Source organism: Sorghum bicolor, chromosome 6 (genome assembly GCF_000003195.3).
Source record: "Sorghum bicolor cultivar BTx623 chromosome 6, Sorghum_bicolor_NCBIv3, whole genome shotgun sequence".
Classification (NCBI taxonomy): Eukaryota; Viridiplantae; Streptophyta; class Magnoliopsida; order Poales; family Poaceae; genus Sorghum; species Sorghum bicolor.
This window is the reverse complement of record NC_012875.2, coordinates 19136473-19160354: the sequence shown is the minus strand read 5'-3', so window position 1 is coordinate 19160354 and position 23882 is coordinate 19136473. Positions and strand designations below refer to the sequence as shown.

Genomic DNA, 23882 nt, shown 5'->3' with positions numbered 1-23882 from the left:
TCGGTGTCGCTGTGGCCTGACACTGGTAGGCTGAGGCCGCCGCGTGGTGGCCATGCGAGGCAACGGCAGCGCCTGGTCGGCCATAAGCGCTCCAGCGCTCGCCTTCGTCCTCCTCTCCCATTCCCGCTCTCCTTCGCCTTCTCTTGCGCGTCACAGCACTCGAACACCAGCGGCGCCATTGCCGTGACCATTCAGTGATTGCTGTTGGGTGTTTGGTTAAATGGAGTGAAGAGGGTGGGGGGGCAGGGGTTGTTGGAGTATAGGAGTATTGGCCCATGAGGCTAGGCCCATGTATGCAAGACTCCACCCTTCTAGATTGGCCCAATAATCAATAGACAGAATTCCAACACCAAGGTTAGTAACAAGAAGATGGCTTGCTGCGGTTGTGCAACATCGACTCGTGAGTCGAGACCAGTCTTTTTATGGAAAACACGTAAGAGTTGCGTGTTATTTCATGAAGGGAATCATATAAATGGGAGGGCTAGAATAAACCTTCCCAACACCCCACCCCCAGTCACATTAAACAAATAGCTAAAAAGAAATTTGTGCCACGGCAAAAATAACAACCCAACTAGTGAGTCAAGACTGGTACCCTTGTAAAGCTAGTTAGGGTTATCTTAGTGAGTCAAGGGCCGTCTATGCCAACTTTTGGCAGCAAAGGGCAAAGTTGACCTTTTACTTTATTTTTCATTTTTCTATTATTACTTGTATATATGCATGCATGTGAGCTATTCACGTGACATATCAGCTCTCATTGTCATTGCTGAGAAAAACGCCATCGATTCGGATCAATCGGAATCACTTGTAGCGAACTACTTAAGACCCACGTTTTGACATCCACAACCTCCGTGGGGCTATCCTGCCCTGCAATCCAATTACCCTTATTTCTGGTGACTATGCAATTATGCATGCAACTATATAAGGGATCAATCCAGTATCCAGTTGGAGTTTGATATGTCAGCTCTTCCATCAGAGAAACGCTACTTTTTGCTCCAGAAATCTTCTATGAAATTGTATGGCATAAATAGTAGTAAATAATGTTGTCAGGCGGTCCAGCCATAGTGTGATTCAGCAAGAAAAAATATGGGCCACCGCAGATCATAAATTTTACAACTTCATCATGCAGTTTATATTACCAAACTATAAGAAACTAGCAGTGCACCCAAACCCAGTTAAAGTAATGCTAAAAGGCAAAGAAAATAGAGTGCATGAACACAAAGCAAAGACATAGAATACAGGATATTATATGGCAAAACGTGGTTAAAAGAATAAAAGACACTCTTTAAGGATGCATAAACCACAATGCTCTAGCACAACATGGTTCAGTTATCATTTGTGAATAAGAAACTAAGCACATAGGGCAGTATAATCCTATATTAGAGGAAGGAAATTACCAATGGCTGGGATTTAGTTCTGCCCCTGTCTCTTTCTATTAGTCCACTGGATTGAGGTGTTGTCAAATCAGTACTGCCATTTTGAAACAATTTTTGGTTTCTGTTCACAGTGTGAGATCTTGACCTCGGCAGAGTGCCCATAAACTCAGAATCACTATTATCACTATCAGACAGCCCGTGTAGTATTGACTTCATAGATCGTTTAGTCCTTGCGGACTTCTCAGCTCTCTGCTGAATACCAAATGATGTGCTTGCCTTACCACCCTTTTTAATATTATTATTCATGTCTTTTGCCTGTGTGTACCCTTTCCCAGAATGATAAGGTGATGGTTGTGCACTTGCTGTGTTTTCACGAGAGTCTTCTGTCCAAAATAGGAAAGATAATTGTTATACAATTGCTTGTTATTCAAGATACAATAATCACTTAAAGATGTAAAACAAATTCAAAAGAAAATGGTAAAGATGCCATACAAAATTGTATTTCTATGAAGGTTGTTATTGGATTTTTTTTCTCAATACTTTGTCATTGGACTAAGTGTGCAGATAGAGCATGAATAGGAAAAACATTTAATGCAAACTCAATGGCAAAGATAACCAATTCAAAGAAGAATTTTTTTTCTCAAACACTTTGTTAAGATAATCAATTCAAAGAAGAAATTTTTCTCAAACATTTTGTTATCAGATGTAGTGTGCTGACATAGCATTCAGAAAGAATATTTAACCCAAACTCTAAAAATAACAAAGATTCATTTCAAAGAAAAAAAATATTCTCATTACATAAGTCCTCAATAGCATACCATAACTTACTTGGGAGTTAAGACCAAGGGTTTGGTTGTTATATTTTGTTACTTTTTGTTTGTCAAGAATGATTAATGTTGTCCATTGGTCCTCAAAATTCCATTTGACCTTTCAAATATTCAGCCATGTGGCAGAAACACTTTTAGTGGTATTTCAAAGATACCAAAGATTTAGGCAAATAGCATCCCTATTTCATTCCATTTTTATGTTGCATGACCCATTTGTTATCTATACCTGATATTAAAGAGGTAAAATTTCTCTCAAACTTTTCGTTCCACCCATCTCATTCTACTACACATTTCAACCAAATGTGGTTATTTTCTACGATTCCGAATAAGAGCCATTTATATTTTTCCTATCCCCCCCCCCTCCCCCCCCTTGAGGCTAATCTTTCTTAGACTCTTATTATGTCCACTGCTTCCTTTTTTATTCCTCCCTCCGTTATGTCCGCTGCTTCCATTTTTTCTGTTGCTTCTGTACCTAATATTAAAGGTAAAATTTGTCTCCAATTTTTGTCGCCAATTAATTATGTCTGCTGCTTCTATTTTTTTCTAGTTTCATCCCATTGTCCATTTCTTTTTTTTCTTTTTCACAAGTATGTCGTTTTTTCCTTATAAACATCATATCTAAAATAAGTTATTGTTTTTTTAACCTTTTATTCTTTCCTAATAAATAAATATTCGCACAACTAAGTTGTTTGTATAATTTTAATTATGAATAAAACGTGTTCGTGTTAGAACCTATATGAGCCAATGGTCTGACTAATCAAACCATGACCTGAAATCTTGAGTTTGTTAATTATCCCTAATCCAAGATGTCTGCATATACATATAATCAGTGTAACCCTAGACGAGGGCTGCCATGCAAAAAATCGAGAAGTCTCCATCAAGGTTGTATTTTAATTCAATACAGATTTCATAGAACATTGTCATATTATTGCCAATGTTAACTTACATTATGGAAACCATGGTTATCATAAAATAAAGTATATCTTTTAAATTGCCTCATTAACGTTAGATTTTTTGTCTCCCACTGCAAAGGACAGGCATATTTGCTAGTTATATTTTAAAAGGCACGACTTTGAAATTTTAAGTTTGGATCGCTGCTTATTTTCGAACCACACCATTTCAATGGTCTGGACAGCAACCTTTCTCATAAACAGGTAGGTCTCAGGCACTTGTAGATGAATACAACTGCTTGATCAAAAGGACGAAAAAACAAGATATGAAAGTTGAGGAACCAAAAGAGGAAAAGTGTATTTGCACCAGAAAAAGGAAGAAGGAAGCCAAAAGTTTAGGACCAGTCAACAAGTTAGCACGAGCAGTCAACACTTGTCTATTTTTAATCACTCCAAAGAAGTAACACCAGCCAACAAGTTATAAAGTTCCTAACTAGCAATTAAGTTTGTACATACTAAGCTAAAATGCTCTCAACAAATTACAGTACAAACAACTGCAACTTCACTCTATATCTCATAATTACAGGCATTATTTACCTCCATCTCCTGCATCAGAGTTCCTACCAGATCGTGGTGCAACGTATCCTATTCGATGAGCATTCCCAGACCTATCAGAAAGAAACAGAGGAAAAGGACTGTTAAGAATCAGACTGATACTTCATACAACTGTCTGCCGAAAGATGCCCAAACAAGCAAGTATTAAGGACTTTTGAAATTCGCCAGGCACAGAAATTGGCGCCTAATTTTGCCCTCTAGATTGCCGTGATCTGGCCAGTAAATCGGCAGTGTCAGGCAACCGAACATTTGGAATGGATCCAAGGTAGGAATCGTAGGCCCATCCAAATGTGCTATCATTATGCACAAAAAAAAAAGACAGATGATCACAAAACGGACCAGTAATCCTTCTGCATTTGAACTAATCGTGCTTCAAGTCTTGCTAGAAGTGTTGTCCGCTCGAAGTCTTGCTTATCATGAGCTGGTTCAATGAAATTTGCCTCAAGTACACCTGCAGTGTAATGGATCATTACTAGACTATGAGCTCAATAGACAATAAGAAAGACTAAAGAAAAGAAAGCATGGAAAAGGGACTACCTATGACACCACGACCACCACTTCCAGCAGCAGTCCACACTCTCCAGAAAGGCTAAAACACACTTATGTTAACTAATCAGTAAACATCATGCAAAGTAGTACTGAGTATACCAGAAATAGAATACAGGTCACATTGAGTGAGCAAAGCCAAATTGTTAGAGAAAAAATAAAGCAAGGCCAATAATTCACTAGTACTATTAAAAGTAAATATTGATTTCCTCTTTACTAAATATATGTCAAATACTCAAATGGCACCCTACTCCAGAGCAAAAGGACGACAAAGATGGAACAGTCAGTTTATGAAGAAATGGCGTATATGCTACCATGAATTCAGTTGGAGGTGGGAGATTTATTTGGCTCTTTTAAGGAACTTTTTCCTCATAAAATACTGCCACATGTCATTGACAAGTTTGATGGCATAGATGAAAATTGTCCAATACTGATAACAAACCAAGAATATGTTCCGCCAACATGAATATCCATTGATATGTCAGAGACATACAAGAAGAGAGTTAAAGCAATAGTTTTTTTTTGAAAGGAAGTTAAAGCAATAGTTACAGTGGCAGCTGGACTATAAAAATTGCAGCTAAATATGATCACACACAGGAAAATAAATATTATATTGTAAAACTTAAAAACTACAGATATGGCAAAACTTTTAAAAACCGCATGAAATACACATGTATATCATTTCACAAAGTAATACTTGTATTGTCATATTGTGTCAACTACACAATTATAGTTATTCCGCATGAAATACAACACTTTTAAAAACCCTCAGGACGTTAGGCAACGCAGATTTACTAGATATATGTATAGTCTAACACATGTATATCATGTCACTTTACTCCGAGTTGTACTATGACTACATACATGAAAGTCAAGCCCCCTCTTCCCGGATTGGGTGTGAGGCAAGGTTCTTAAGGCAAGGCACAGCGAGCCACCCCCTTGGAGACGCCTAGGCCTTTAAGGCGCAAGGCGAGGCAATGCCATACAGATATCTTAATGTATATAATAATGCGACTAGAATTTGGAAGGAAACTATACCTTATTAGTTGGAATTTAGAAGCAAATCACACCTTAATAGTTGGCTGCAGAGCAGAGAAGAGCCAAGCAGGCAAGCAGAAGCAGTCAACCACATAGCAGTCTAGCACAAGCATCCACCAAGCCACAAAGGAGCACACTTATCCAGGTCCTAACAATCTTAGCATGATCACAGGAAGCAGAGCAGACGAAGCACGGGAGGAAGAGCAGAGGAAGGAGGGGACTAGGGGAGAAAAGGACGTACTTGCAGGATGATGGAGGCACGACTGCATGAATCGGTGGAGGACTGGAGGCTGTGGAGAAGTCTAGAACATGGAGCAGAAGGGGTCACGAATGGGGCAGAAGTCAGGGTCACGGATGCGGCTGGGGTCACTCACGCCGTCGAGGATGTAGCAGAAGTCACGGATGCGGCGGGAGTTGCAGTGGGATGGAGGTAGGCACCGCCGCGGCAAGATTCCAGGTGGAACTCCACCCTCTTCTCTTTCCCTCTCTCCTCCTTGTGTTGTAGGCGCCAGATGGCTCTTTCCCCCACGCGTGCGGCAATCTTCTGCCCATGTGTGCACTTTCCCTCCCACGCATGCAATCCCTGCCTTTCCCTCCTGCGGACGCAATCCGTGCCTTTCCCTATCGCCTGGAGCAAGTCGACACCTTGGCAACGACTTGGCGTGCGAGGCGACGCCATATGCAAGAAAATCACGGCAAGCCTGATGCCACAGTTCGAAAAATGCCTGGACAACAAGGCATCGCTTAGGTGATGCCTTAATAACCTTGTGGCCCTTCGTCATCATCTATCAACACCGCTCACCGAAGCCAGCGCGGTCAGCACCACCTGCTACTGTGGACGACCACATTTTCGGCAATATGTACCAGCATCGCCCGCCCTAGCTGTCTTCCCCAATGTCGCCTGCCCCAGCCATCTTTCCCAACAGCCATGACCGGAGCCGGTCCTTCTTCAGCCATAGCTCTGACAGGGTTAGTCTAGTGTTAGCCTAGTTACCATTTACCTTGCTGTAATTGTGTTTTACTTTACCTAATAGGTTCCTTGGCAGCCAAGTTGAATATGGTGCCTTGTGAACCAAGTTGCTGGTAGACAGTTTTCTTAGGTGGTTAGAATCTGTCAGGGATATGTTGGGGTGCTGTCTGCTCTCTAGGCTATATATGCAGCAGCCCCTCTCCCTTGTATTGTGTGAGTTCTGTTTTGCAAGTTCAATACAATCCAAGCGGCCTCTCTGGCCAAGCTGCCCTCTGGCAGTTCAATTCTAGTTATTGCAATTAGTTCATGCCAACAATTGGTATCTAGAGCCAGGTTGAGAGATCCTAGGGGCCATGTCTACCTCAAGCCAGAGAGCCAGAGCAGCAGCAGCTGCAGCCGCAGCCGCTGCCGCCGTCGCCGCGGGCGCCTACCCAGAGGCTGGCGCCGTGGTGAACCCAGGAGGCGATCACGCCATGCGCATGGCAGCGGCGGAGGCCGCAGCCGTGCAGGCAGCACAGGCGGCGCGGCAGGCAGCAGCAGCTCAGGAGGCGGCCGCCATGGCCGCGGCTCTCCGCGCGGAGGTGGACCGGGAGCCGCGCGCGCACGGGCGGAGGAGCCCTGATCCGCGCCGTGGGAGCCCGTCGCGGAGCCCTGAGAGGCATCACCGGGCTCAATCCCCGTCGCTTGCTCGCCGTCGAGGACACGGAGGCCGTCGCGGATCTCCAGTGGTCCAGACGGTGTACAAGGATGGCGGCGGGGGGACTCCATGGCCGATGTTGACGAAGTCGAACTACCATGAGTCGAGCACGCTCATGCGACTCAAGATGTAGGCTCGCCAACTCTGGGACGCCGTCGAGTATGGCGATCTCCCGTACCACGATGATCGGCGCGCGTTGGAGGCCATCATCGCAGGAGTTCCGTAGGAGATGCAGGTGTCGCTCGCGGACAAGGACACCGCCAAGGACGCGTGGGACTCCATCGCCGCGGCGCGCATCGGCGTCGACCGCGTCCGCCGCGCCACACTGCAACGACTGCGCAAAGAGTGGGAGAACCTCTCCTTCCGCCCAGGGGAGCACATCGAGGACATCGCCCTCCGCCTCGCCACGGTTAAGCAGCAGATGATCCTCCACGGCGAGAGGAACATGGACGAGGAGCGAGCGGTGGAGAAGCTACTTCGTGGTACGCCCAAGAAGTACGCACAGCTCAAGATCGCCATCGAGACGCTGCTCGACTTCCAGGACCTCACCATCATCGAGGTCATCGGGAGGTTGAAGACGGTGGACGACCTCGACGACGAGCCTGCGCACGAGCCCGCGTCCGTCGGCGGCAAGCTCATGCTCACGGAGCAGTGGCTGGCGCGCCAGAAGCAGAAGAAGGACGCGGGTGGCGCGGGCGGCTCTGCTTCCTCCAGTGGCGAAGCACGTCGACGGCCGCGTGGCGGAGGAAGCAAAAGGGGAAAACCGCCAAGGGAGGAGAACGTGACGGTGGCGGGCAAGGAGCAAAGGCAGGAGGCGCCGGCGGCGACCACAAGGCCAACCGCGACAACCTCTGCCTCAACTGCCGTCGCCCCGGTCACTGGGCAAAGGACTGCCCCGAGCCTCGGCGCGAGCGTGGCGGAGCAGCGCACGTCGCGCAGGCCGATGATGGTGAAGCGGCCCTCTTCCTCGCCCACGGCTTCCTCGAGCTGGATGCAGACCGTGGTTTCTGCTCCAAGGCCTACGTTGACATCGACGAGCCCAGAGCACGCGTGTTCCTCAACAACGTCGGCGGGGACATGCTCAGCGGTTGGTACCTCGACAGCGGCGCCACCCACCACATGACCGGTCGTCGTGAACTGTTCTCCGACCTCGACACGTCTGTGCGCGGTTCGGTACGGTTCGGCGACACGTCAAGGGTGGAGATTCAAGGCGTCGGCTCCATCGTGTTCCAGGCGAAGAACGGAGAGCATCGTGTGTTGCAGGGCGTCTACTTTATCCCGGCGCTGCGCAACTCCATCATGAGCCTAGGCCAGCTTGATGAAGGCGGGTCCAAGGTGGAGATCAACCATGGCGTGCTGCGCATCTTGGATCCACGCGGGCGTCTTCTAGCCAAGGTGAACCGCGGACCCAGACGCCTCTTCGTGCTCCACCTCGACGCTGCGCAGCCGATTTGCCTCGCTGCAAGGAAGGACAACATCGACTGGCTCTGGCACGAGCGGTTCGGCCACCTCAACTTCGAGGCACTACACCAGCTCGGCCAGCACTCCATGGCGCGCGGACTTCCTCTCATCAAGCATGCAGAGCAGGTCAGCGACACCTGCGTCGTCACCAAGCAGCGCCGGCGGCCGTTCCCACAGAAGGCCGAGAACCCGCTGGAGCTCGTCCATGCCGACCTATGCGGCCCGGTGACGCCAGCAACTCCTGGCGGGCGACGGTACTTCCTCCTGATGGTCGATGACGCCTCGCGCTACATGTGGGTCGCTCTCCTACCCACCAAGGATGTTGCAGCAGATGCCGTGAAGCTGATCAAGGCGGAAGCAGAGAAGGAGAGCGGACACGCGCTGAAGGTTCTGCACACCGACAACGGCGGGGAGTTCACCGTCGCCGAGTTCGCGGACTACTGCACCGGCAAAAGTGTTCGACCTTCGACGTCACTTCAGTGCACCTCACTTGCCGCAGCAAAACAGAGTGGTCGAGTGCCGCAATCAGACTGTGGTCGCCACCGCCCGTGCACTGCTGAAGCAGAGGAGGATGTCGGCCAAGTACTGGGGAGAAGCGGTCGTGACGGCGGTGCATCTGCTCAACCGATCGCCGACCAAGAGCTTGCTAGGCAAGACCCCGTACGAGACCTGGCACGGGCGTGCACCGTCGGTGAGCCACCTCAAGGTCTTCGGCTGCGTCGCCTACGTCAAGGACATGGGCTAGCTGCGCAAGCTTGATGACCGCGGCAAGCCGGGCGTCTTCATCGGCTACGTAGAAGGGGCGAAGGCCTACCAGATCCTTGATCCGGCCACACAGTGGGTCAAGGTAAGCCGTGATGTGGTGTTTGATGAAGGTCGCGGCTAGGATTGATCCACCCCGGGCGCAGGAAGTTCAGCAGCAGGAGGAAGCTTGTTCACCGTCGAGCTCTGGACGCCGGGAGATCAAGGAGGGGCACCAGATGCTTCCTCACCGGCAAGTCCAGCTCCGGGGGAGTTCGAGCAGAGAGACGCAATCCCAATTGGGCCCTCTGCTCGGACACCGTCGCCATCACCAACGGCGCCGCCACATTCTGTTTCCCCTGCGCCACCATCGTTGGACCCTACTTCGTCTACGACACCAGCGGCTTCATCAGCTCCAGCTGAGGACAGTGGCCGCGTGGAATTCGCCACTCCACTCGAGGAAGATGAAGATCGCCTCGACGCCTTCCATGACGATGACGAGCCACTGCGATATCGCACGGTGGGCAACATCCTGGGCGACACGCCCACACCGGAGCCTCCCCCACGCCTCTTCGCCGAGCTCCACCTGACGCACGCTGTAGAGCCGGCCAGCTACGCCGAGGGGCCAAGGAAGATCCAGCCTAGCGAGCAGCAATGGAGCAAGAGATCGCGTCGTTGGAGCAGAACTCCACCTGGGAGCTGGTCAATCTCCCTGCTGGCCACCGCCCCATTTCTCTGAAGTGGGTGTTCAAGCTCAAGAAGAACGAGCTGGGCGCGGTGATCAAGCACAAGGCCAGGCTCGTGGCGCGCGGCTTCGTCCAGCAGGAGGGGATCGACTACGATGATGCGTTCGCTCCGGTGGCACGCATGGAGTCTGTTCGGGTCCTCCTCGCGCTAGCGGCTCAAGAAGGGTGGCGTGTTCATCACATGGACGTCAAGTCCGTATTTCTCAACGGCGACCTCAAGGAGGAGGTGTACGTGCAGCAGCCGCCAGGCTACACCATAGCCGGAGAAGAAGAGAAAGTCTACAGGCTACGTAAGGCCCTTTACGGTCTGTGGCAAGCCCCACGTGCGTGGAACGCAAAGCTGGACAACACCTTGAAGGCCTTGGGCTTCCAGCAAAGCGCCCACGAAGCGGCGATGTACCGGCGGGGCAGTGGGCGCACTGTCCTGCTTGTCGGCGTTTACGTCGACGACTTGATCATCACCGGCGCCGCGGAAGATGAAGTGGAGGCGTTCAAGGCTCAAATGAAGATCTTCGATATAGCGACCTCGGCGCACTCAGCTTCTACCTCGGCGTCGAGGTGCACCAGGATGCCACCGGGATCACTCTGCGGCAAACTCACTATGCTAAGAGGATTCTCGAGTTAGGGGGCATGGATGGCTGCAATCCTGCCAACACTCCCATGGAGGAACGTCTTCGACTCAGCAAGAACAGCACGGCTGCTCTAGTCGACCCCACTCAATACTGGCGTCTCATCGGGAGCTTGCGCTACCTGGTGCACACACGCCCTGACCTGGCCTAAGCCGCCGGCTTTGTGAGTCGGTTCATGGAGCGGCCAACTGTCGAGCATCAAGGGGCGGTCAAGCGAATCCTGCGCTACCTCGCCGGCACGCTTGACTTTGGCCTCCACTACACCAAGGCTCCAAGAGGCGCTCGCTTCATCGGCTACACCGACAGTGACCTCGCCGGCGACGTTGATACGAGCAAGAGCACGAGTGGGTCACTCTTCTTCCTCGGCAGCTGCTTGGTTAGTTGGCATTCCATCAAGCAGAAGGTGGTGGCTCTTTCAAGCTGTGAAGCCGAATACATTGCTGCTTCCACTGCTGCTACTCAAGCTCTGTGGCTGTCACGGCTGCTAGCTGAGCTCCTTGGCAGAGGTGTCGAGGTGGTGGAACTGAAGATGGACAGCAAGTCAGCACTTGCCCTGGCCAAGAATCCAGTCTTCCATGAAAAGAGCAAGCACATCAGGATCAAGTATCATTTCCTCAGTGGAAGATGGAACCATCAAGGCTGAGCATGTGTCTACTACTGATCAGCTCGCTGACATTCTGACCAAGTCTCTAGGCAAGGCAAAATTCCAGGGGATGAGGGCAAGAATTGGCTTAAGGCAGATCAACCCCAAGGCACACAAGGCTAAGGGGGGAGAATTGACAGGGTTAGTCTAGTGTTAGCCTAGTTACCATTTACCTTGCTGTAATTGTGTTTTACTTTACCTAATAGGTTCCTTGGCAGCCAAGTTGAATATGGTGCCTTGTGAACCAAGTTGCTGGTAGACAGTTTTCTTAGGTGGTTAGAATCTGTCAGGGATATGTTGGGGTGTTGTCTGCTCTCTAGGCTATATATGCAGCAGCCCCTCTCCCTTGTATTGTGTGAGTTCTGTTTTGCAAGTTCAATACAATCCAAGCGGCCTCTCTGGCCAAGCTGCCCTCTGGCAGTTCAATTCTAGTTCTTGCAATTAGTTCATGCCAACAAGCTCCGTCGCTTGCTAGGTGCTGCCTAGCACTGCCCCTGCTGCCGCCGCTCCACCGACCGCCGGAGACGTCATTCCTGCCATGGTGCCGATGCTGCATTCCGCGGCACCAGGTGACCAGCAGTTCCATTCAGCTGGCTGCATGTCTCCACTGCTCCAAGTTGTACTTTGACTGTATATATGACAGTTAACCCTCCACCCCACTTCCCCGCGCGTATTGGGTGTGAGGTGTTATAATTCTCTAAATTTAGAGTGCAAAATTGTATTAAATTTAATTTTGAAGCAGAGTGGCAACAAAAGTGTAGTCTTGCAAGAAATAGTACTTAGTACAAGTGTATTTTTCTCAAACTGCTTCCCAAACGCATAGTTTTGTGACAAAATGCCACTAAAATGTGTTTTGCAAAACTGATGCTTGGAAATGTTAGTGTTGTGAAATGTTATTCTTCAAGATCTATATTCCATAAGAAAAATAGTACCTTTATCAAACGGTTCTTGTGGTATACATTAAATCCTTGAACGTCAATGTGATGTTTTGCATCTTTTACAAACCCAATTGTTACATCAGCTACCATCTGCACCAAAGAACATCACTAATGAGTTGCAAAAACATCTTAGGATTAAGATCGGTTTTGGGCCATAGTTGTTTACATTTGAATCCTTTGGATGTCCATTAGGTGCCACAGGCCTGTATGTGACCTCTTTCTTCAGCATCATGTCAGTCACAATATTATGGTGTTCAATATCTTTTCCACGCAAAATCATTTGGAAATAAGTCGGAAGTCGCAAATACAAAATTGATGCATAACTCTGCAAAATTTTTAAAAGTCATTCTCAGGATTCAGGAAACATAGCTAAATCGAACACCTATTAGGACTCACAAGCTAACATTATTTTGAATAACATGAAAATAAATTATGATTTGTCAACCATGGAAAATGCAAAGCAAGAAAGAAGTTCTGCATTGTATGCATGCATTTAAGTGCTGTAAAATCATGCTACTGTAAACCTGGAAACTCCTAATACAGCTTATATTACCTTGCTGCCCAAAAGGGATGAGACAAGGAGTGTCAAGGATTTTGGTCCTATAAGCCTGGTGCATAGTTTTGCTAAATTGATCACAAAAATCCTTGCAAATAGGCTGGCTTCTCATCTTGACCAGATGGTCTCAAGTAGTCTAAGTGCCTTCATAAAAAAGAGATTCATCCAGGACAACTTCATGCTTGTCCAACAGATGGCAAGGTTACTCCACCAGCAGAAACAGCCCCAGATTCTCCTTAAACTGGATATCATGAAACCTTTTGATTCGGTGTCCTGGCCATTCCTCCTAGAAGTCCTGAGGAAGATGGGTTTTGGTGTTATTTGGTGCGACATCATTAGTGGACTTCTAGCATCTTCATCAACACAGGTGCTACTAAATGGTGTCCCTGTTGAGGTAATTTCTCACAGGTGAGGACGGCAATGTTGGAGTATAGGAGTGCATGTGGCTAGGCCCATGAGGCCCATGTATGTTATACTATATTGCTACCCTCCTAGGGTTAGCCTAATCAAGGAATCAGAAACTCTAACATGGTATCAAGCTAGGTTCTCTCTCTTCCCTCCCTCTCCTCCCCAGCCGCCGGCTGGCCGGCGTGCGCCTCTGCCATGGCTGGCCACCCTCCTCCATCCCCCACCTACTTCCACAGCTTCCCACCTCTTTCCTCCACTACCTGGGCGCAGATCACAGCCGCTGCCGCCAATCCAAGCCCTTCCCACGCTGCCGGCCGTCGTTTGCCCGCCTCTGCACCTCCGTGGGGGGGGCACGCGCTCGAGCCTGGATGCCGTCCGCTGGGGGCCACGCCCGACCGTCCGGTGGCGGCTCCGCCTGGTCTGGCCGCGCCCGGCGGCGTCCGCCCACCCCTGCATCCTGCGCTTGGAGGCGTCCGCCCGCACGGCCCCCTGCAGGACGTGACCGCTCGCCCGCCAGGGGGCACCACCGCCCGTCCGCAGGGGACACCCAGCGCCGCCGCCTCCCTCATGGCCGTGGGCACCGGGGCAGATGCGGGTGCCCTGCCTGCGGACGCCGCTGCTGACGCCACAGGCGCCGTAACCGGTGTCGACGCCCTGGCCGTGGACGTAAGGCCTGCAGCCATAGCTGCAGGGGCTGCTGCCGCCATGGCCGCCGGGCTGGAGATGCCAGCCGGCGCCAACGACACGGTCCTGCGCTTCACCGCACCGTCTCCGATTTCCCACCTCCACAGCGCCGTCGCCCTTGTCGCTACTCGGGCCGCCGTTGCGGAGGGCATGGCCCGCGTGCGCGACGCCGCCATCGCCTGGGAGCGCGAGCGCGATGCGGCCGACGCCCTGGCTCGCCAGGTCGCCGAGGCGGAGCAGATCCTCGGCATACCTGCCTCGCCCGACGTCGGAGCCACATCCTTGGCCGGTCCCCGTGTGGCTCACACCGCGGCGGCCGGTCCCCGCGTGGCTCACACTGCAGTCCTCTAACACGATACGGCCGATCCGCTCGTGACGCAGCTCCACTACCAGGCCGGGGGTGTCCAGAACATCCTCTTCCTCGTCCCAGTCGTCCTCGAGCCTGAGTCGCCCTCCTACGCTTGCTGGCGGGACTTGGTCCTCCTCACCCTCCGGCCTCCGCCGCTACGCCCTTAACGACCACGTCCTCCTCGACACCGCGGGCGTGGTCCCGACCCCGGCTGCGCCTCGACAGCATCGTCCTCTCCTAGATTCTGGGGACGATTTCCCTGGACCTCCATGACCACGTCCGCAACACTCTGAGCGCTCGCGGGGCCTGGCTGGCACTCGAGGGTCAGTTCGTGGGCAACGCCGAAGCCCAGGCTCTGCGGCTCGACGCGAGCTTCCGCACCTTCGTCCAAGGCGACCTCTCCGTCAGCTAGTTCTGCCGCCAGATGAAGGGCATGGCGGACTCTCTTGGCGACCTTGGCTAGCCCGTGGAGGACCGTATCTTGGTCCTCAACGTTCTCCACGGGCTCAGCGACCGCTACTCCTACCTCCGGACGTGGATCTCCATGTGGCCGTTCCAGGCTCCCGGTGGTGAGCCTCGCCCGCCGGCGGCCATGCTCGCTGGTGCTTCCCCGAGGTTTCCCTCCGCGACTCCGTGGATGGCACCCCCCGCGTCTACGTGGCCTGGGCCTGCCGGCTGGGACCAGGCAGCCTTGGCCACTCCTTCATCACCATGGCCCGGACACCACCAGTTGGGCCAGAGTGGGTCGCCGACTCTAGGGCTACTTACCACACCACTCCTAACCCCGGTATACTTTTTTCTGTTCACGCTCCTTCCTCTCTTCCTTCGTCCATTATGGTCGCCAATGGGTCATGTCTTCCAGTCACCTCTGTGGGTGCCGCCGGCCCCCATGGTTCCTTTCGTCTTCCTGATGTTCTTGTTGCTCCTTCTATGGTTCACAACCTTCTTTCAATTCGTCGTTTTACAGCTGACAATTCTTGTTCTGTGGAGTTTGACTCTTCTGGTCTTACTATGAAGGATTTGGCTTCCCGGCGTCCTCAGCTCCGATGTGACAGCACGGGCCCCTTTACACTCTTCGCTTTCCGGCTTCTGCCTCGCCTCCTTCGCCAGTTTTGTCAGCTGCCTTCGCCACCACTACTTCCACTACTTGGCACCGGCGTCTCGGCCATCCTGGACGTGATGCCCTAATGCAGCTCAGTCGTAGTTCCAATATAGAATGTACTTGAGCTCATGATGAGCATTTGTGTCATGCGTGCCAACTGGGCTGTCATGTTCGTCTTCCTTTTCATAGTTCTTCTCATGCGGCCCGCATTTTTGACCTTGTACATTGCGACTTATTGACATCTCCTGTCATCAGTATTTATCAGTATTTCTGGATACAACTACTATCTTGTGGTGGTTGATGATTATCCGCGTTATTCCTGGACTTTTCCTTTACGTGCGAAGTCTAATGCTTTCCCGCGCTCGTCCAGTTTTTCACTTGGGTGTCCACACAGTTCGGCCTCACCGCCAAGGCTGTCCTGTGTGACAATGGTCGGGAGTTCGATAACTCCACCTCCCGTGCCTTCTTTCTCTCTCACAATGTCCAGTTGCGCATGTCTTGCCCGTATACCTCCTCTCAAAACGGCAAGGCTGAGCGCATGATTCGCACCGCCAACGACATCGTGCGCACTCTTCTCCTTCAGGCCTCGCTTCCTGGTCGCTTCTGGGCTGAGAGCTTGCACACCTCCACTTGCCTCCTTAACCGCATTCCTTCCGCTGCCTGCCCAGCTCCCACGCCACACCACGCTCTCTTCGGTACCCCTCCTCGCTACGATCACCTTCGAGTCTTTGGGTGCGTGTGTTACCCGAACACCACCGCCACCGCTCCTCACAAGCTGGCTCCCCGTTCGACTCTCTGTGTCTTCCTTAAGTACTACCCCGATCACAAGGGGTACCGATGCTACGACCTTACCTCTCGTTGAGTCCTCATCTCTCGCCATGTGGTGTTCGATGAGTCTGTCTTCCCCTTTTCCACCACCACTACCACTCCCACTTCCACCACGGAGCTTGACCTCTCCTCTGTGTTTCCCATTGACCCGGTGGTTGAGCCACCTTTGCCGTTGTTTCCGGTACTGCTACGCCGCCGGTTGCCCGTGACGCCCGGGGCCGGTACCCTCCCCGGGCCTCGAGGGGCCACCTTCTGGACCGGTCCCTGCGCACGACCCGGGCCCGACTCCGGCCCCACCGGCACGCTTCGCCCAGCCGGTGCGTGTCTACCAGCGACGTGCCCCCGTTGTGGGTCCCGGACCGACGACTCCGACCCCACCGGCACGCTTCGCCTAGCCGATGCGCGTCTACCAGCGATGTGCCCGGCTGGCGCCGCCGCCTACGTCGGCATCGGTGGCCCCCTCTTCGCCGGGGTCACTTACGCCATCAGCAACGTCTTCTCCACCGGCGACACTGAGTCCGCCGCCGAGGACCCCAGCTACCAGGGTCGCGACGCCGGTGTACCATCCTCCGCTTCTTTACCGACACCCGCGTCATGCTCATTCGATGGTGACACGACACGCGGCTGGTACCCTACAGCCCCGGGCTCTTGCGGCGATGCCCGAGGACTCGCAGGTCTCCCCGGTGCCCTCTTCCGTCCGCGAGGATTTGCTGGACCCTCACTGGCGCCGCGCGATGGAAGAGGAGTACGCGGCCCTCCTCGCCAACTAGACCTGGGATCTAGTCCCTCGTCCGCTGAGCTCCAACATCGTCACCGGCAAGTGGATCTGGACCCACAAGCGCTGGGCTGACGGCACCCTTGAGCGGTACAAGACTTGCTGGGTTCTCCAGGGCTTTACTCAGCGCTCCGGTGTCGACTACGACAAGAACTTCAGCCCGATGGTGAAGCCAGCCACCGTCCGCACGGTGCTCTCGCTGGCTCTCACACGCGGATGGCCCGTGCATCAGCTGGACGTCAAGAATGCCTTCCTACATGGCGTTCTCACTAAGACAGTCTACTGCAGTCAGCCGGCGGGGTTTGTTGACTCTTCTCGTCCCGACATGGTGTGTCGGCTCAACAAGTCTCTCTACGGCCTCAAGCAGGCCCCCCGGGCGTGGAACCATCGGTTTGCTGTCTTTCTACTAACTCTGGGGTTTGTGGAGGCCAAGTCAGATACCTCTTTATTTATCTATCACCATGGCGCTGAGACTGCATACCTGCTGCTCTATGTTCATGACATTGTCCTCACAGCCTCCATTGAGTCACTCCTTCGGCGGATCATCGCCTCTCTTCAGCAGGAGTTTACTATGAAGGATTTTGGTGCACTACATCACTTCCTCGGGGTCATAGAAACCACAAATACACCGGAATGCTACTAAACTACACAAACAACAGCTGCACACAAAGGCGTCCCCTAAAACGAACCACATCATTCTGATCAATACTAAACTCACAAGGTTTGCCATCACCAACCCTCTTGCGAGCCTCCTGAATCAAGCGATCATGCTTTTGAGCCTCACGAACCCTCTCAAGAAGGTTTGACTGAATGAGCAACTGAGTCTCCTCTCTTGCTGCACCAAAATAGCACAAGGAGACACCCATACGATTCAAATCTGCAATCAAGGGCATTGCCACCTTAGGTACGCCAGTTCTACTAAGAGCATCTGCCACCACATTCGCCTTCCCTGGATGATACTGAATAGTAAGGTCATAATCTTTTATCAACTCAAGCCACCTACGCTGCCTCAAATTTAGCTCCTTCTGAGTAAAAATATATTTAAGGCTCTTATGATCAGTATAAATATCACATGGCTCACCATATAGATAATGCCTCCAAGACTTCAGGGCAAACACCACAGCAGCCAATTCTAGGTCATGGGTAGGATAATTTCTCTCATGTTTCTTCAACTGCCTAGAGCCATAAGCAATCACTTTACCATCTTGCATCAATACACAACCAAGACCAACACGGGATGCATCTGTGTACACCGTGAAACGCTTGCCACAAAGGTAAGGCCAAGATAGGAGCATTCACCGACTTATCCTTTAAAGTATGGAAACTGATCTCACAATCATTATTCCATACAAAAGGAACACCCTTCTCAGTAAGCCTCGTCATCGGCTTTGCAATACTAGAGAAATCCTGCACAAAACGCCGATAATAGCCAGCAAGACCAAGAAAACTGCGAATCTCAGTCACTGTAGTAGGTCTCTGCCAATTAACAATGCTAGCTACATTCTTGGGATCCACTGAAATGCCATGTTGATTAATAACATGACCTAGAAAAGCCACTTCAGAGAGCCAAAAAGCGCACTTCTTCAATTTCCCATAAAATTGATTCTTCCGAAGGGCATCAAGAACAAGGCTAAGATGCAGCTCATGCTCTTCCTCGGACTTAGAGTAAATCAAGATATCGTCAAGGAAAACAACGACAAAATCATCCAAGTACTCATGTAGCATCCTATTCATTGCTTCCATAAACACAGCAGGGGCATTTGTTAGTCCAAAAGACATAACAATATATTCATAATGCCCATACCTGGTGCTAAAAGCTGTCTTCTCTATATCTTCCTCCCGTATTCTCAACTGATGATAGCCAGAATTCAAGTCAATCTTAGAGAATACCTTGGCACCTCACAATTGCTCAAAGAGCACTTCAATACGCGGTAAAGGATATTTATTCTTGATGGTTACCCGATTAAGATCTCGATAATCCACACATAACCTCTTAGTACCATCCTTCTTCTCCACAAATAGCACAGGGAAAGCCCAAGGTGACTTGCTAGGTCTAATAAAACCCTTAGCAAGAAGATCATCCAACTGCCTCTTCAACTCAACCTGCTCTTTTGGAGCCATCCGATACGGAGTCTTATGGATTGGCTGCGTACCAGGAACCAACTTAATTTCAAAAACTGCATCACGCTCAGGAGGAATACTTGGAAGTTCAGCAGGAAACACGTCAGGATAATGACACACCACTCGTATGTCCTCCACTCTCAAGGCAACCTCACTACCATCCACCATAGAAAAGAGAATTCCAGATTTCCTAGTTCGACGATCTGAGAACAACACACACAATAGAGCAAGAGAGTACTTCATAGCACTCCCAACAAAGATCACCTCTCTACCTGCTAGATTACTCCTTCACCAGTGGCAGTACACTCTTGATATCCTGGAGAGAGCTGGGATGACTGACTGCAAGCCCTGCTCCACTCCAGTTGACACACAGGGCAAAGTATCAGAGGAAGAGGGTACCCCAGTGACAGATCCCACTGCATATCAGAGTCTTGCCGGGGCACTTCAGTATCTCACCTTCACCCGGCCGGACATCACCTATGCAGTTCAGCAGATATGTCTCCATATGCATGATCCCCGGGAGCCACACCTCACCGCTCTCAAGCGGATCCTTCGCTACCTCCGCGGCACCGTCGACTTCGGTCTCCTTCACCGACGGTCGTCCTCCACCGAGCTCGTCGTCTACACTGACGCCGATTGGACCGGGTGTCCGGACACTCGCCACTCTACCTCCGGCTACGCCGTCTTCCTAGGCGGCAACCTGGTGTCCTGGTCGTACAAGCGCCAGCCGGTCGTCTCCCGCTCCAGTGCCGAGGCGTAGTACCACGCTGTCGCTAACGGCGTGGCTGAGGCTTCCTGGCTCCGGCAGCTCCTCGTCGAGCTTCACAGCCCTCTCCCCCGAAGCGCCCTGGTCTACTGCGACAACGTCAGTGCGGTGTACCTCTCCACCAATCCGGTTCAGCACCAGAAGACCAAGCATGTAGAGATCGATCTACACTTCGTCCGCGATCGGGTCGCCATCGGCGATGTTCGGGTCCTCCATGTCCCGACCACCTCCCAGTTCGCCGACATCTTCACCAAGGGTCTCCCGTCCTCGACCTTCATCAAGTTTCGCTCCAGCCTCAACATCACCAGTGGCTAGTTGCGTCTGTGGGGTGTGTTGTACTTCTTTTCGTGTACAGTCGCGGTAGTCCAGACTGCGGGGGGTGTTGGAGTATAGGAGTGAGTATTGGCCCATGTGGCTAGGCCCATGAGGCCCATGTATGCTATACTATATTGCTACCCTCCTAGGGTTAGCCTAATCAAGGAATCACAAACTCTAACAGGCAACAAGGTGATCCGTTATCACCTACGCTCTTTATATTGGTGATGGATGTACTTGCTCATATGGTGGCAAAGGCCTCGACTGAGGGACTTTTGCAACCGCTTGCAACTCGGGCTTTGTCTCGTCGGATTTACCTGTATGCAGATGATGTTGTTTTATTCCTTCGACCCACTTCTAGTGACATTGATTTAATCTTGGACATTCTCCAACTTCATGGGGAAGCATCTGGTCTCAAAAACTAATTTACGAAAAAAGCAATGCTTATCCCATCCAATGCTCAGAGACTGATATTATGGTGCTGCAAGAATGATTGCCATGTGAAATTCTGGATTTCCCATGCAAGTATCTTGGTATACCTTTATCTATGCATAAACTAACTACAGCACAAGTCCAGCCAATAATTGACAGAACTGCAGATTTGTTGCCTGGCTGGAAAGCAGACCTGCTCTCTCGAGTTGGGAGAAGAATACTAATCCAATTTTGTACTCACCTCAACTTTAGTCTATTTGGCAATGGCCTTGGACCTTCCAGCATGGGCTCTAAAGGCAATAGATAAAATAAGAAGGGGATTTTTCTGGAAAGGACGCGAAGATGTGAAAGGTGGGCATTGTCTTGTTGCATGGCCCAAGGTCTACCGACCTCCAGAGCTTGGAGGGCTTGGATGGAATCTATGACTTGCAACCTCTGGGATGGGCACTTGGAATGAGATGGCTGTGGCTTCAGAAAACTGAACCCAATAAACCATGGTCGGCCTTTCCTATCCAAGTTCATCCTTCAGTAAAAGCTCTCTTCTCCGTGGCAATCATTTCAGAAGTGGGTGATGGTGCTCGCACATTATTCTGGAAGGATAGATGGATCAATGGACAACAAGTAGCTGATCTTGCTCCACAAATTTTTGCCATCGTTAACAGGAGAAGAGCTAATAAGAGGACTGTGCTGGAAGCCCTTACTAACCATGGCTGGATTGCAGATATCCAAAGAGCTCAAACTGTTGGAATCATCACTGAATTCTTAGTGCTATGGGATATTCTCTCGGAGGTGATTCTGCAGCCTGGAGTGGAGGATGCTCATGTATGGCGGCTCTCAACATCAGGCCAATATTCTGCAAACTCTGCATGATGCCTTCTTCATTGGCTCCACTACATAGACCTTGGGAGCCTATTTGGAAAACTTGGGCTCCTGGAAAATGCCACTTCTTTATGTGGTTGGCAGCGCATAACAAATGCTTGGCTTGCACGCTGAGGTCTCCCACATCCTACTCGCTGCCCCCATTGCGATCAGGAGGTAGAAACTATCAATCATCTGTTAGTATCATGTGTTTGCGCGAGAATTTTGGTTTGTTTTGCTGCGGAAAGTGGGTTTACAGGCCTCTTCACCACAACAAGATGAACCCTCCTTTGATGAATGGTGGGCCAAGGCAGAGTCAAGAATGGATGATTCACACAAAAAAGAACTCAATTCGCTTATCATCCTTGGGGCATGGACAATTTGGAACGATCGCAATCGATGCATTTTTTATAGTACTCCTAACTTGGCTGGAGCATTGCTGCTCGCAAGTGAGGAACAACGTTACTGGAGTCTTGCAAAGGCTCAGGGAAGCTCTTCTCATGAGCCTGTAGATAGCCAGTACGGTTCTTTTTGTGGAGGCGAGGTCCTTTTTTGTCTTAGTAAAAGGCTGTGTTTTTCTAAGAGATTAGGAGTGTGGTTGTGTTGTAAGGGCTCTTGCCCCTCTTTTCTTCTTAATACAAAGATACGCAGCTCTCCTGCGTGTTCGAGAATAAGTAAACACAATAATATTCTAGATAAAACTGCATTAAATCTGTCTCAATCATGAGCCAAGAGGTGCTGCTTCTAAGCTATTATGTGAATAAAGCAATCTGCAATACTAAGGATTTTTCGTGTTGAGAGGACTTTGAGTTCTGTTTAAGTATGCAAATGATTAAAATTGATCAAATGCAGCCATCTATTCAAAATTGTGGACACACAAGAACCATAATATTCATTTGATTATGCTCCAGAGTCCAGGAGCATGAATGTGAAACAGATCGCAAAAGGATGTAAGAGAAGGAAAAAAAAAAGGGGCCAAAAGAATAAAACTAAATGTTAACTTGTTAAGCGAGTGAGAGGAGGGGAAGCAAGAGGTTTTAATATTGGAAGCAAACTGCAAGTCTTCCAAGAACCCAAGGCACCACCGCAGTCCGCACCACCACTTGCTCCACCTGTCCTCACTGCTCTAATACCCCTGCTTCCTACACTCCGCAAAACCTCCCTTCTGCAGTAAAGACTCATGCCATCATTTTTGTGCTCAATTCATCTTCCTCCACATTCAAAACTGTGTATACCCTTCCCTCATAACATGTGCATGCATATGCATTACTTTTCAGCTCCGCTTTTTATTTGCTTTCTGTTACTGATGCATGCATATGGTGCTACAGTGTAATGCCAATGATAGTTATCTATTGCAGTGTAATGTGTACTATTATGCTAATACTACAACAATATTAAGGTACCCATGGGTGAAACAAACAGATGGCTAGTTTAGCACCTTTGTGTTAGTAGTGCAGCAGCCAGCAGCTATAGGATGAGAAGGGGTGAATAGACTAGCTATCACAGTTTCTGTTTTAAAGCAAACTGGCTTTGCCTTTCATTGCATATAGGCATACATATTTATTTATAGACATGTGAAGTCGGTTTGTAAACCAACCTTACTACTGTACTGCTCTTATCCCAGCTACTAGCGAAAGGGTGCCTAGCCTAGTGGTTAGGACGTCTGAGTAGCATGCCTCAGGTCTTGGGTTTGACTCCCCATGGGAGCAAATTTTAGGCTGAGGTAAAAAAAGATCCCCTCTTCGCTCCATAAACCAAAGAAGCACAGGGCTAAGGCCCGGCCCAATTCTCACATGGGCAACGGATTCTGCTGTGTAAGGGTGGGGCCAGCGGTTTTCTTGGCCTGATGAAGTCTTCTTATTGGAAAATGCTGTGGGGGCAATCATACTGCCTCAGGTCGAGTTTTTTAAATTTTTTTTTTTGTCCCAGCTACTAGTAAAAACAGATTTGAATACTACTGGGTAGTAGTCTGACATATTCCCCTACTGCTGCTGTAAGCAAAGTCTAAATTGACTTCTACTGCAGATTGACGGAGACAGCTGGACTACTCTTACTGCCCACGGAGTAACTAAAAGAACCAACTTACATATGTTGGCTGCTAACAAAAGACTACTGTTAGTACTATCTAGATAAGCAGTAGATACAAGGATTATATCTGACACTTTGTATGTACTAAGTGCTGATATAATTTGCTGTCACGCCAGGTTGACATGTTCTAGCCTCAACACAACACATGCCCCATATGAGCTTGGCTGTGTGGTGGTGGTGAGGTACCACACAGAACACAATGCTGTTACCATAGTGAAGGAATGCATCAATAAACTCGGTAAATCAATGTTAAAGAAAATGTCATGCACAGGATCCTATGTCTTCTAATTTAGAAGCAAGAAATTGTTGATAATAGAGCCACCAAATCTTCCCAATTAGTATATATCTTCTCACAATTTGCGCACAGCAGAGACATAAGGTAATTTATAATACTCCAGAGATTGAACTTAATACCCATTGATCCAACTTTAGAGATGCAAGCGGGCCTGTCCATGAGCCTGCAAATTTGTGGGATGGCGGACAGGC

General features: G+C 50.2%; 1 protein-coding gene across 4 annotated transcripts in view; it reads right to left on the bottom strand.

Moving 5' to 3' along the window:
- The window catches only part of LOC8086471 (protein MICRORCHIDIA 7), a 41731-nt gene that overhangs the window by 4947 nt on the left and 12902 nt on the right, over positions 1-23882 (bottom strand). For 2 of the 4 annotated variants that reach the window (XM_002446190.2, XM_021462887.1), the window contains exons 11-16: positions 12281-12439; positions 12109-12204; positions 4243-4294; positions 4045-4156; positions 3688-3758; positions 1395-1756 (exon numbers count right to left, since the gene is read on the bottom strand). In XM_002446190.2, coding sequence (XP_002446235.1) covers positions 1395-1756; positions 3688-3758; positions 4045-4156; positions 4243-4294; positions 12109-12204; positions 12281-12439 — 852 coding nt within the window. The remainder of the gene's footprint in view (positions 1-1394; positions 1757-3687; positions 3759-4044; positions 4157-4242; positions 4295-12108; positions 12205-12280; positions 12440-23882) is intronic. The other 2 variants (XM_021462888.1, XM_021462889.1) reach the window with 2 other exon arrangements.